Raw genomic sequence first — 13,568 nt, 5'->3', positions numbered from 1 at the left:
TGACTGATAATATACATGCTTCTACAGAGTTTGTGTTTCTGAATCTGAGTCCATAATATAAGGCCTAGATTTTACTATAATTTAGTCTTGACAGCATGCAAAGATTACTTTAAAATAATAAAACATTCAAATTAACCCTCTGGGGACCAGAGTGTTTTTGGGGCCCTTTGGATGTTTTGACTTGCTCTGACATTTGTGCTTTTTTCAGTTGCTTATAAACATATTAATGGCACAGGTGAAATTAAACTCTATTTAGCACAAACAGGTCTACCATAATGTGTGAGCAACATGTATGTACATGTTTGTATTTTTGAGAGAATATTGTTTATGCGTGGTTATTGAAAAAACTAAAAAATAAAGTTTTTGAAATAAGGACACAAAAAACATACTAAATATGAGTCCACAAGACTTTTGACTAATGTACGTTGTTGCCTAGAGTTTTTGCTTCAAAATGATCTGAAAATCATTCTTCCTAATCATTCACATAAAACAATAGATTGTTTTAAATTGTGAAAAACCTTTTTTTGTTTGCCAAGGCAATATGCGGATGGGCGGAACGGCCCAACCCCTATCATGAATAATTAAGTGGTTCTCAGACAGTGACCCTGCATAATAATGAGCCTTTCATTCAGGGGTGTCACACAAGAAAGAATGTAAGGACAATATATATATATATTGTCATTGCATTCTTTCTTGTATATATATATATAGCCTACATGTGTATATATATATATATATATATATATATATATATATATATATATATATTGTCATTGCATTCTTTCTTGTATATATATATAGCCTACATGTATATATATATATATATATATATATATATATATATATATATATATATATATATATATATATATATATATATATATATATATATATATACAAACAATCAAAATATAAATGAAAGCCAGAAGCACATTTTTAGTCATACCTGGAAACAAATCCTGGTCAAATGCTATATGGGCCATTCTACAGAATTGGTTCAAAGTTACAGTTGGAAACATCTTGAAAAGAAAATAGTATTTTCCCATAAATGTCTTATAAAGTATTATTTTTTAAAGTAGACCAATACAATAAAAATAAACCAGTCGCATTTCAAAGTCGCTCGCGAAATGACCGCCAGGTGGCGCAAAGGGACATTTATCAAAACGTAAGTGGGGCTAATGTCAATTAACAGTAAGGATGAAATTCTACAAGTTATGGTAATTTACAAATAAGCCTACAACAAACATTTATTTTTAAACAAATATTTTTAAATATGCAACATGCACGTTTAAACAACAAACAATACAATCTGAACCAGCGCTTCCTGTATTGAGACATGCAGCGCGTTTCAGTTACGATCCTGGTTCCAGTGGCCTTAATACATTCACGGCTTTTTAAAATGTCACAAAGCGTTTTGAGATGGTTTTGAATGAAATATTGAAGTTTATAATTAGGGTATTTTGGCACACCACGCCGAGTGGCTATGCATTATTCTAAAATCTGGCTTTATTCTGGCATGTTCAATTAGAGTTTGACAAACGCGGCGGCGCGTTCATTTGGATTTATTTTTCTCATAACAGCTAAAAGAACTTACTGCGTAATTGTTGGTCATACAGATAAGATATCATCTTTTAAAACTGTAAAAGGTCTACTTTTATTCATGTAGGTAGGCTAAAGTAGGCCTACACTCACACAGGCTAACGACAAAACGTTTTCTCGCTCATGTGAGAAACAAACGTTTGGGCATTTCTCAGTGAGAAAATTCATAGCCGAGCGGTAGAACTGACGGTTCGATCATCAAGATGACACGGGTTCAAATCCCGATCAAACATGGTCTACTGCAAATTTTATATTTATTAATGCAGAGAGATTTGTCTAGCTCTAAAACTCTGTTACACCATACAGTTTTTTGGTTATATTTATAAAATAAAATTACCATGCATTTCCATTTTACACTAGGAACAATAGTATCGAACAGAACGACGTTGCATCTGTACCAATCGTACGAGGCTACCAATCGTAATTTTAAAAGCAGTTCTGTAAAAAAAGTAATTTTACATATATAGCCTATATACAGTATATATATATATATTTTTTATTAGGCCTATTATTATTATTATTTTGATTCCCTACAACCTAGAGTTTTTAAAAACATGGTTTTAAGTAAAGTGTGATTTGCCAGGAGGGACGGGGATTTCCTTCTGGTCTAAACATCCCTGCTTCTGCTGAATTATTTGAATCCCCACACTCCTCCCTCCACAGTAATCAATGCTATAGGCTACTTCACCAATATACCATATCAAATATAAAATAGAGATATGCAACAAGCACGTTTAAACAACGACAAACAATAAAATCAAAACCAGCGTTTCAGTTGTTCATTAGTTCAAGTGGCCTTAATGCATGCACGGCTTTTCAAAATTTCACAAAGCGTTTTGAGATTATTTTGAATGAAATATTGAAGTTTATAATTAAGTGTTTTGGCAGACCACGCCGAGTGGCCCTATGCATTTTTCTAAAGTCGGGTTTTATTCGAACTTTTGCTAACGACAAAAACAGTTTATCTGTCGTCTCTGTCTCCGGGAACTGCGCGTCACAAAAATGAACCGAAAGCCACTTCAGCTCAGTCACTATAAGAAATCGGCTCTGTCTAAAGCCTTTAAATGTCTAAATATTCTGGCTAATAAATGTTATCTGATTATGTAATCCATATGAAAACGAGAGGTACAGAGGATGTACTCAAACATGTAGCCTGTAAGCGCTTCCCAATGAGAAAATGACAAGGGTGAAAATCTCGCTCTAATTAAATGTAGCAGGCTAAATCGCCCTGAATTAAAATGTAAAAACAGATCAAATAATGTATTTGTTGAAATGTTGCGATATTGTTTCATTTAAGTTCATAATTATTCAATACATGTTATTTAATTTAGCAGCATTACCACGAAGCACCGTGGTTTGATATTTATTTGAATAAAAAAAAAAATAAAAAAAAACTTAATTCACAAATTGCATGCCTGGTTGAAAGGATCCAAAGATCCATGTAGACTTTAATATTGAGTTGAACATTTTGTTCATGAAAACAAATTAACATGCGTTTTTTCAGATTATATTTAGTTTTGCTTGGAAAAAGCTGGCCCAAACCAGTTTTATTTCATCAATTACTGAAATAATGAAATATTTAGTAATAAACTTTTATGACAGAAATATCACTAGGCTACATGTAACTTAAATCATTTAATTCCTTCATTATCAACACTGTCTAGAATAGCGATTTAAGTGTGAATTGCGACTTCTCTTTGTGTTAAATCAGCCTCAGACTCCAATAGCCGGTGGGGGGTTGGAGGGACAGTTCAGTGCTGTATCAAGCGCGCAGGACAATAGGCATAGGTGTTAATGTTCCTCTTTCATATGGAGAGCGAGGGAGACTAAATAAACTTGTTAAAAAGAGATTCAGCGCGAGAGAGGCAAAGAAAAACGCATGTTTTAATTTAATTATGTTGCTTTGGACAATTTTCGTTTTGTAGGCCTACTGTTTTAATTGTTTAATATAGCTGTCATTTCTTTGGCAATACAAATTTAAAATGTCGCAAGAATAAGATTAGCCTAGTGTTTCTTATTTTGCATCGCAAAAGAAATAAACTCTAAACCCGATGCAACCCTGTTTTAAATTAAAAAAACTGTCCCGACACTTTATTTAAACCTTGAAATGTTCGAACTTGGTTTCAAACTTAAGTAATTTTAGTGTTCTTTTACATTACACAATAATTTAGCAGACTAAAGACGTGCTTCTTCATTTTCAGATGCAATCGGCTGACAATCTTCCTTCATCAGTTTATGTCCTTTGTGCAGCGCTGCGGTTCCAGGAATGTAGCAAATTTATGTTGTAATAATAATTAAACAAAACTCTTGACTTTAAATAAGTAAACAGTTATAAACAGTTAGCTATTTAAGCATCAAGAAGGTTAAATATAAACGCTGTTGGCCAACATCGGTTAACAACATGTATGCTACATTGAGATTCGATCTCGAGTCGATTGAAGCTCCTCGAAGCTCGTGTTGTTGCGTTAACCACTGAGCTATCGTCTGTACGTCTGTAAATGTTTTTATTGCAATGTTTTACTTTTTCATTATTTATTCAATTTCATTTCAGTAGCCTAATTTCAGTATTGTGATTATGAATTATTTTAACTACGTTTCACTTGTTGAATTCATCTGCTACCAGCTTTCAATCGCTCTGAATCAGTGCGGTGCGGCAGCAGATTACGCATTAGAGAGAATAAACAAACACTTTTCAGAGTCTATGATTGTAGCGCCTCTTGGCGGTAAAAGGCAGAAAATACACCCCACATTTTACCGCCGCGGTGGAACGGCTGATGTGGGCATTGTCATGGCTTGCCTCAACATTTGCGTTTGAATAGCGCGCGTCCTCCATGGGCGTGTCAGATTAACGCGTAATGAAGTGTAATGAGCTGGGGAAAAAAAATCTGACAGCACTCTCTTTTCATACAGATTACATAAACTGAGAATATTTGTTTTTTATATAAATTACATCATTGAAAAGAAGAGAATTCAAGCTTCATAAAGAAAAATCTCTCGTGCCTGTATGACAAGTATTTGCAGAGTTAGAGTTAATTTTTCGGACGTGTTTCAGAATGGACTGCACTGACAGAGAGAAGGCAAAACTCGCATCATGTTTATTTTTCTTTATTTGACAAAAAGCACAAAACTTTGTTTTTATTGTGAGTATACAGAAAAATAATAGACAATTAACAGGATCGATTGATGTATAACACTTATATGTACGATCAAAATCAACAGAGTATTTTAAGTCTATTTTTCTGCTATGTGAAAAAAAAACGGCAAAACGCGCGGGCGCGTTTCTGGTCCCCAGAGGGTTAAGATTCCAGACTTGCAGAGTGCATGCACTGTGTAATATTTGTTAAGAGTAGTGACCGCCAAATACATGTCTAACAACCAAATTAAATGGACAAAATCAGAGAACACATTTTGTATGATAATACACTGTAAAAATGTACAAATTGTATTAAAAAACATGTTACCTTACAATATAAAATCTAACATATATAATTAAATGTAATTTCTATTAAATTAAATGGTTTACAGTATATTTACAGTAGGCTATATACACTGCACGGCCCCCCCCAAAAAGTATCTGTTTGGATGTAAATAGGCAAATGTTTAAGAGTCTATGATTATTATGTTTCTATCATGTTATATGTTTGGTAACAGTTCTTTTAACACCAATTGAGGGAGTGTGTAGCTTTTCATTTCTGAAATATGACCATGATGTGTCTTCCTACATGGTTATTTAAGAAATGACAGCTACACACAATATATATATATATATATATATATATATATATATATATAGGCAATATATATATACACTCACCTAAAGGATTATTAGGAAGACCTGTTCAATTTCTCATTAATGCAATTATCTAATCAACCAATCACATGGCAGTTGCTTCAATTCATTTAGGGGTGTGGTCCTGGTCAAGACAATCTCCTGAACTCCAAACTGAATGTCAGAATGGGAAGGAAAGATGATTTAAGCAATTTTGAGCGTGGCATGGTTGTTGGTGCCAGACGGGCCAGTCTGAGTGTTTCACAATCTGCTCAGTTACTGGGATTTTCACGCACAACCATTTCTAGGGTTTACAAAGATTGGTGTGAAAAGGGAAAAACATCCAGTATGCGGCAGTCCTGTGGGCGAAAATGCCTTGTTGATGCTAGAGGTCAGAGGAGAATGGGCCGACTGATTCAAGCTGATAGAAGAGCAACTTTGACTGAAATAACCACTCGTTACAACCGATGTATGCAGCAAAGCATTTGTGAAGCCACAACACACACAACCTTGAGGCGGATGGGCTACAACAGCAGAAGACCCCACCGGGTACCACTCATCTCCACTACAAATAGGAAAAAGAGGCTACAATTTGCAAGAGCTCACCAAAATTGGACAGTTGAAGACTCGAAAAATGAGTCTCGATTTCTGTTGAGACATTCAGATGCTAGAGTCAGAATTTGGCGTAAACAGAATGAGAACATGGATCCATCATGCCTTGTTACCACTGTGCAGGCTGGTGGTGGTGGTGTAATGGTGTGGGGGATGTTTTCTTGGCACACTTTAGGCCCCTTAGTGCCAATTGGGCATCGTTTAAATGCCACGGCCTACCTGAGCATTGTTTCTGACCATGTCCATCCCTTTATGGCCACCATGTACCCATCCTCTGATGGCTACTACCAGCAGGATAATGCACCATGTCACAAAGCTCGAATCATTTCAAATTAGTTTTCTTGAACATGACAATGAGTTCACCGTACTAAAATGGCCCCCACAGTCACCAGATCTCAACCCAATAGAGCATCTTTGGGATGTGGTGGAACGGGAGCTTCGTGCCCTGGATGTGCATCCCACAAATCTCCATCAACTGCAAGATGCTATCCTATCAATATGGGCCAACATTTCTAAAGAATGCTTTCAGCACCTTGTTGAATCAATGCCACGTAGAATTAAGGCAGTTCTGAAGGCGAAAGGGGGTCAAACATAGTATTAGTATGGTGTTCCTAATAATCCTTTAGGTGAGTGTATATATATATATATATATATATTAGGGGTGTGACGAGATCTCGTGCCACGAGATCTCGCGAGACTAAATATGACGAGATTTCTCGTCGAGTGAAAAAGCTGTCTCGCGATATCCCCATTAATATTCCACCGCTACACTCACATTCGCCTAAACTATCGTTTTGTTGTTTTTATAAAAAAATAAAAACCATTATAAACTAATGCAAAAGTCTGCTCTGCTCATCCAGCACGAGTTGCCGTTGCAATCAGTGCAGCACGAATCACAGTTCACTGATCGCGTGACGATGGCGGAGGATTCGTTGCGCAACAGACTAAACGTCTGGTAAATGTCTTATCATTTAGAATGCGCGCTCAGCACCGCTGCTCCCTATACGCGCGGTCACGAATTTGTAAGTGAAAGTAAAACACAAGCTCCCTGATGTGCATTGCGCACAAATTAGGCTGCATACATAAAATAATCCGTCTCCCAATACCCATCTCTGGACTGTTTATTTGCGGCTCTGGTCTCTGTTGGCACTGCGAATATTGAGAGAGTACTGTAACGTACAAAGGACAACAGACAAGGGAGGCTCCGTTTCTGAACTTATAATCGGAACGCAAGAACAACTGTAGAGACAAACAGCCTCGTTTCTCTCGGCCTTTTCCGAACTCACCGCATTAACCCTATAACTGCCGGTGCAAAATAAAACCGCAATTTCACAACAATTATAAAGAGTCTGTGTGCTAACTTTGATTATGGTTGCACTCGCACTTATTGTTTGCACTTAATAAGACTAAGAGAAAACAGTTATTTATTTTTGTTATTTATACGGTTTTTATTTCTCTGTTAAATGTGTGTTAAAAGGAGTTCAGTTAGGAGGTCACACACAGCCTCAATCAGAAGTTCTGAAAGCTCTTAAATGTACAGTAAGGTCTGAAGAGACTAATGTGAAATTATACAGGAGAAAAGCCAGTCAATAAAAACCTTTTACAGTGCTTGAATATTGTTTTCTTTCAATGCATTTGATAATTCATACTCATAAAGTAGACCTGAAATGACATGCATTAGAAGATTATTAGTTAAAACATTGAAAAATGCACCTGCATACTATTTTTCCAGCCATGAATTTTGTCATTGAGGATTTCTGAAAAATTGTGCAAAAATCTCGTCTCGTCTCGTTCTCGTGAACCCAATCTCGTGTCTAGTCTCGTCTCGTGAGATAAGCGTCTCGTCACACCCCTAATATATATATATATATATATATATATATATATATATATATGCATATATATATATATATATATATATATATACATATATACACTCACCGGCCACTTTATTAGGTACACCTGTCCAACTGCTCGTTAACACTTAATTTCTAAGCAGCCAATCACATGGCGGCAACTCAGTGCATTCAGGCATGTAGACATGGTCAAGACAATCTCCTGCAGTTCAAACCGAGCATCAGTATGGGGAAGAAAGGTGATTTGAGTGACTTTGAACGTGGCATGATTGTTGGTGCCAGAAGGGCTGGTCTGAGTATTTCAGAAACTGCTAATCTACTGGGATTTTCACGCACAACCATCTCTAGGGTTTACAGAGAATGGTCCGAAAAAGAAAAAACATCCAGTGAGCGGCAGTTCTGTGGGCGGAAATGCCTTGTTGATGCCAGAGGTCAGAGGAGAATGGCCAGACTGGTTCGAGCTGATAGAAGGGCAACAGTGACTGAAATAACCACTCGTTACAACCGAGGTATGCAGCAAAGCATTTGTGAAGCCACAACACGCACAACCTTGAGGCGGATGGGCTACAACAGCAGAAGACTCCACCGGGTACCACTCATCTCCACTACAAATAGGAAAAAGAGGCTACAATTTGCAAGAGCTCACCAAAATTGAACAGTTGAAGACTGGAAAAATGTTGCCTGGTCTGATGAGTCTCGATTTCTGTTGAGACATTCAGATGTTAGAGTCAGAATTTGGCGTAAACAGAATGAGAACATGGAACCATCATGCCTTGTTACCACTGTGCAGGCTGGTGGTGGTGGTGTAATGGTGTGGGGGATGTTTTCCTGGCACACTTTAGGCCCCTTAGTGCCAATTGGGCATCGTTTAAATGCCACGGCCTACCTGAGCATTGTTTCTGACCATGTCCATCCCTTTATGGCCACCATGTACCCATCCTCTGATGGCTACTTCCACCATGTCACAAAGCTCTAATCATTTCAAATTGGTTTCTTGAACATGACAATGAGTTCACTGTACTAAAATGGCCTCCACAGTCACCAGATCTCAACCCAATAGAGCATCTTTGGGATGTGGTGGAACGGGAGATTCGCATCATGGATGTGCAGCCGACAAATCTGCGGCAACTGTGTGATGCCATCATGTCAATATGGACCAAACTCCCTGAGGAATGCTTCCAGCACCTTGTTGAATCTATGCCACGAAGAATTGAGGCAGTTCTGAAGGCAAAAGGGGGTCCAACCCGTTACTAGCATGGGGTACCTAATAAAGTGGCCGGTGAGTGTATATATAGTATATACAGTGGGTATAGAAAAGAATCACCCCCCTTTAAAATAATCACATTTTGTTGCTTTGCAGCCTGAAATGAAAACGGACAAAAATAATTTTTGTTTTATTCAGCTGTATTTACAACTTATAACATCCAAGTGAAAGATATAATACCAACTTGTCAGATTTTTTTTTTTTTACAAATTAAAAAACAGAATCACTGAGTTGGAAAAAGAATCACCCCCCTCCTAAAAATGACTTGTAAACCCAACCAGGTGTAGTTAATCACCTTCTCAATAGCACACAAAGCCAATTGACTTTCAAATGTGATCAGCTGTGGTCATTTTGATTAGCTCAGCATGAAACAAGCTTTTCCTGAAGCATTTCAGTCCTTGGTAGTGCAACTGAAGAAAACAATCAACTATGGGTGGCAAGGCATTGTCAAAAGATCTCCGGGATAAAGTTGTGGACAGGCACAAGTCAGGAGATGGATACAAAAAAATTTCAAAGGCTTTATCAGTGCCTAGAAGCACAGTGAAGTCTATTATTAAGAAGTGGAAGGTATTTGGTACAACACAGACCCTCCCTGGGTCAGGACGTCGCTCCAAACTGGATGAAAGAGCCAGGAGGAAACTGGTCAGAGAGGCTACCAAGAGGCCTACAGCAACTCTGAAGCAGTTGCAGGAATTCATGACAAAGAGTGGTCATTGTGTGCATGTGACAAAAATATCACAAATTCTCCACAAATGTGGCTTGTATGGTAGGGTTGCAAGAAAAAAGCCACTCCTCAAGAAAGGCCACATGCAGTCACGACTGAGCTTTGCCAAAACACACCTTGAAGATTCTAAGGCCACGTGGAAAAAGGTGTTATGGTCAGATGAGACTAAAATTGAATTATTTGGCCTCAACGCCAAACGATATGTCTGGCGAAAATCCAATACAGGCTCACCATCCAAATAACACCATTCCTACAGTAAAGCATGGAGGTGGTAATATCATGTTATGGGGTTGTTTCTCTGCAGCAGGGACTGGAGCACTAGTTAGGATAGAAGGAAAAATGGATGGGGCAAAATACCGTCAAATTCTTGAGGAAAATCTGCTGCTCTCTGCCAGAAAGTTGTCAATGGGAAGAAGATTTACCTTCCGACATGACAATGACCCAAAGCACACAGCAAAACTGACCACACAGTGGTTGAAGGAGAAAAAGGTGAATGTCCTTGCATGGCCTAGTCAGAGCCCAGACTTAAACCGCATTGAAAATCTGTGGAATGACTTGAAGACAGCAGTCCACAAACGGTCACCATCAAATTTAACTGAACTTGAGCAGTTCTGCAAAGAAGAGTGGTCAAATATTGCAACGTCTAGATGTGCAAAGTTAGTAGAGACATATCCCAACAGACTAAAGGCTGTAATTAAAGCAAAAGATGGTTCAACAAAATACTGAAACAAGGGGGTGATCCTTTTTCCAACTCAGTGATTATGTTTTTTGATTTTTTGAATTGTTTCTGATATGTTGGTGTTATATCTTTCACTTGGATGTTATAAGTTGCACTGAGTAAATACAGCTGAATGAAACAAAAACTGTGTCTGTCTTAATTTTAGGCTGCAAAGCAACAAAATGTGATTATTTCAAAGGGGGGTGATTCTTTTCTATACCCACTGTATATAGTGTCATTTAAATGATATGATATGATGCCTGAAACAACCAGTTCTGGCACCACAGCTGACAATTATTATTGTTTTTTACCTTACAATACAAATATATACTTTTTTTACAGAGTACCACATTTACTATTTATTATTTTAATATTCCTGTATTGAAATTTTTGCAGAAATGGTTGTAATAGTAATGCTGATGAAAAACTGACTGAACAATGTTTCTTCTATTCTTTTGACCTAATTTTGCATGATAATCTGGTCATTTCCCCTTATTTCATTTTGATCAAAAATTAAGGAATGATGCATTAAATTGACCAAACGTGGCATTTCCTCTTAAAACTCCCTCATTATGTAATCTTTTAGAATGTGCCAGTGCCATGTTTTGTTAAAAATACATTCTAAAAATGTAACATATTCAGTTATACTTTAAGGAGCTACAATATTTATGCCTGATCTGGCCCCTTTAAATCACATTCAATAACCTAATGAAGCTAGAGTAGTTCAGTCATATTATATAATAATTTGATGAAACACATCTGAATATGATCATGTAATGAAAGTGAAGAACAACACAAAGCATTATTGTGATGGTTGTAACTTTATTCATTATATGAACATCATGTACCTCATACATTTCCATCTTAATAAATGATCTTATATTCAGTGTTAATATTACAATGATTATATCTAAGACTTTAATAATAAACTCAAAATTGTAAAGTAGTTCTAGCAAAGTATTTTTGTTCTAATATTTCAATCAAATCAGTTTTTTTAAAGAGCCATATCAGGAAAAGTGTTCATGCATTTATACGTGCAATGTACAACACATGTGTGTCATATAAATCATATTTCTTGTTTGAGTATTGTTCAGAAGTGGCACGTTTGTTCAGAAGAACCAAGTTTGTGAGACCACAGCTCATTAGAACTAATAATATAACAAGAAGACAATGAAAAAAGTAAAGAATTGAAGATGCAAATGTCAGTTTATTTTCACAAGGCAATAGGAAATAAATACGTCAATAACAATAAATAAATAACATTAAATAATTATCTACAGCAAATAGTTCTTCATATAACACATAAAATGATCAATTTGAGATTCAAGTATTTCTGCGAGCGGCAGCGTTCAGCAACACAAATGTTCATTGTGACACTCTCATTAGTTTAAACATATAACAGGTCTACTTGTGAGGCTATGTAAATCTATACACTTCAAGTGAAACATTTTCAAGTAAATCTAAATGAGCCATTCAAGTTTCATTCCATAATAAGTTTGTTCGTCATTCAAGTCCATCGAATGTCTTCTCAGATTGTGTTTTTCACCACGCTGTGAGGTCCAGCTGGACCAGATGAGTTCTCCAGGCACCACTAGGAACCACAGGAGCCTATTTCTCTTCTCAAAGAATGTTCAAAGTCTTTGACTTGTCTTGGTTAGTCCACAAACTTGATTCTGAGTTCATTCAGTTCTCTGTGCCGAGTCTATGATACACAGGGTAGAGAAGGGCCACGACGTATCCATTCCTCCGGCTCTGCTGGTAAAGAGTGGTGAAGTCTTCCTCCAAGCTTGAGCTTGGGCATGTAGTGTTCAGGAGCCAAGTGCTCTCCTTCTTCTCCTCTTCCTCGCTGCAGGACTGGCTGACGTCTTCAGGGAACTTGCCCATCATCTGTCTGGCTTGCTCCTCAGCAGACTGGAAAGGGAGGACATTGTACGCGGTGGCATCGGTGAAGGTTGGTGCTTCACTCTGCATCGTCTCAACGGATCCCTCCTCCGTGTAGATCTGCAGGAACACCACCAGGCACAGGACGAGCAGCCAGCGCTTGGCTGGGCTCTTCTCGGCCGGTGGCAGATATTTGCGCACTTTGGAGGGGTACATGACGCGGGTGTTTTTCTTGCGCGGGCGTTGCGGAGCTCCGCGGGGATTGAACGCGTGCCGCTGCGGCTCCGGGATCCGCTCGAAAGTGAAGATCTCCGGCTCGGTGTTGCGCGGCTCCATCGGTCTGAAGCCGAACTGTTGCTGCGGCTGGAAGAAAGCGTTTGTCGGTAATGAGAGGACCATGCTGTCTGATCTGGAGAACATTGCTAGTTCAGGTCAGTTCCAGTAGGCTAGGCTATATTCGTTGCTTGCTCTGTGTCTCTGGTTCTCAAAAGTGACTTCTCTAACTTCAGCGTGAGGTTTTATACTGTATATTCTGCTTTTAAGAGACGCCCATAGAAATGGCCACACCCTTCACTCGAGACGGAAAATACATTTTGACTAAAAAAATCCCACGTTTAACCTTAAGATGAGCTCCACAGATGACAGCAGCTAATACTCGAGGGAGCCAAGTATGCTTGACCTCGGATAGTTCAGTAAAAAAAGATGATATAAAAAACAGACAAGATACCATTTTCAAAGTGTAGCCTATTCTAAATTTAAATCAAAAATCATAAAACAAAAAAATATTTATTTATTTAATTATTTAGCTATTTAAAACCGTAGCCTATTCTTTAAATGTGTGAGTTAGCTTATACATCAATGAGTATAGCCTAAACTGGACTTTGAATACCGGTACGTTGTTTATTTATTAACTCAGTTAAACTATGGAATGTTGAGGTGTGCTACATTTCGGCCTAATCTTTCATTTGACACCATGCTCAGACAAACCAGTTTTTCTAAAATGGATTTAAGTAGGATATCTAAATCTACGTGATTTTAAAATAATTACTTTTTTGTAATGTTCTCTCGACATAAATGGGAAAATGGTTACCTCAGGTTATCAACACTTTTGCTTGCTAGCCTATTTATTTATTGAGTGAAAAATC

General features: G+C 37.6%; 1 protein-coding gene across 1 annotated transcript; it reads right to left on the bottom strand.

Moving 5' to 3' along the window:
* Positions 1 to 11,729: 11,729 nt before the first annotated feature.
* LOC130088150 (uncharacterized) lies at positions 11,730 to 12,888 on the bottom strand. Its single transcript, XM_056254783.1, has one exon. The coding sequence runs from the start codon at positions 12,841 to 12,843 to the stop codon at positions 12,226 to 12,228; it is 618 nt and encodes a 205-aa protein (XP_056110758.1). The 5' UTR covers positions 12,844 to 12,888; the 3' UTR covers positions 11,730 to 12,225.
* Positions 12,889 to 13,568: the final 680 nt, after the last annotated feature.

Source organism: Rhinichthys klamathensis, unplaced genomic scaffold (genome assembly GCF_029890125.1).
Source record: "Rhinichthys klamathensis goyatoka isolate OS25496 unplaced genomic scaffold, OSU_Roscu_1.1 h1tg000114l_1, whole genome shotgun sequence".
NCBI classification, from domain to species: Eukaryota; Metazoa; Chordata; class Actinopteri; order Cypriniformes; family Leuciscidae; genus Rhinichthys; species Rhinichthys klamathensis.
The sequence above is the reverse complement of the archived record's forward strand: the minus strand, read 5'-3'. Positions and strand labels throughout refer to the sequence as shown.

What these genes read in the sequence shown, in the direction of transcription:
- LOC130088150 (XM_056254783.1), bottom strand. Translation starts at nt 12,843, where the DNA reads ATGTTCTCCAGATCAGACAGCATGGTCCTCTCATTACCGACAAACGCT.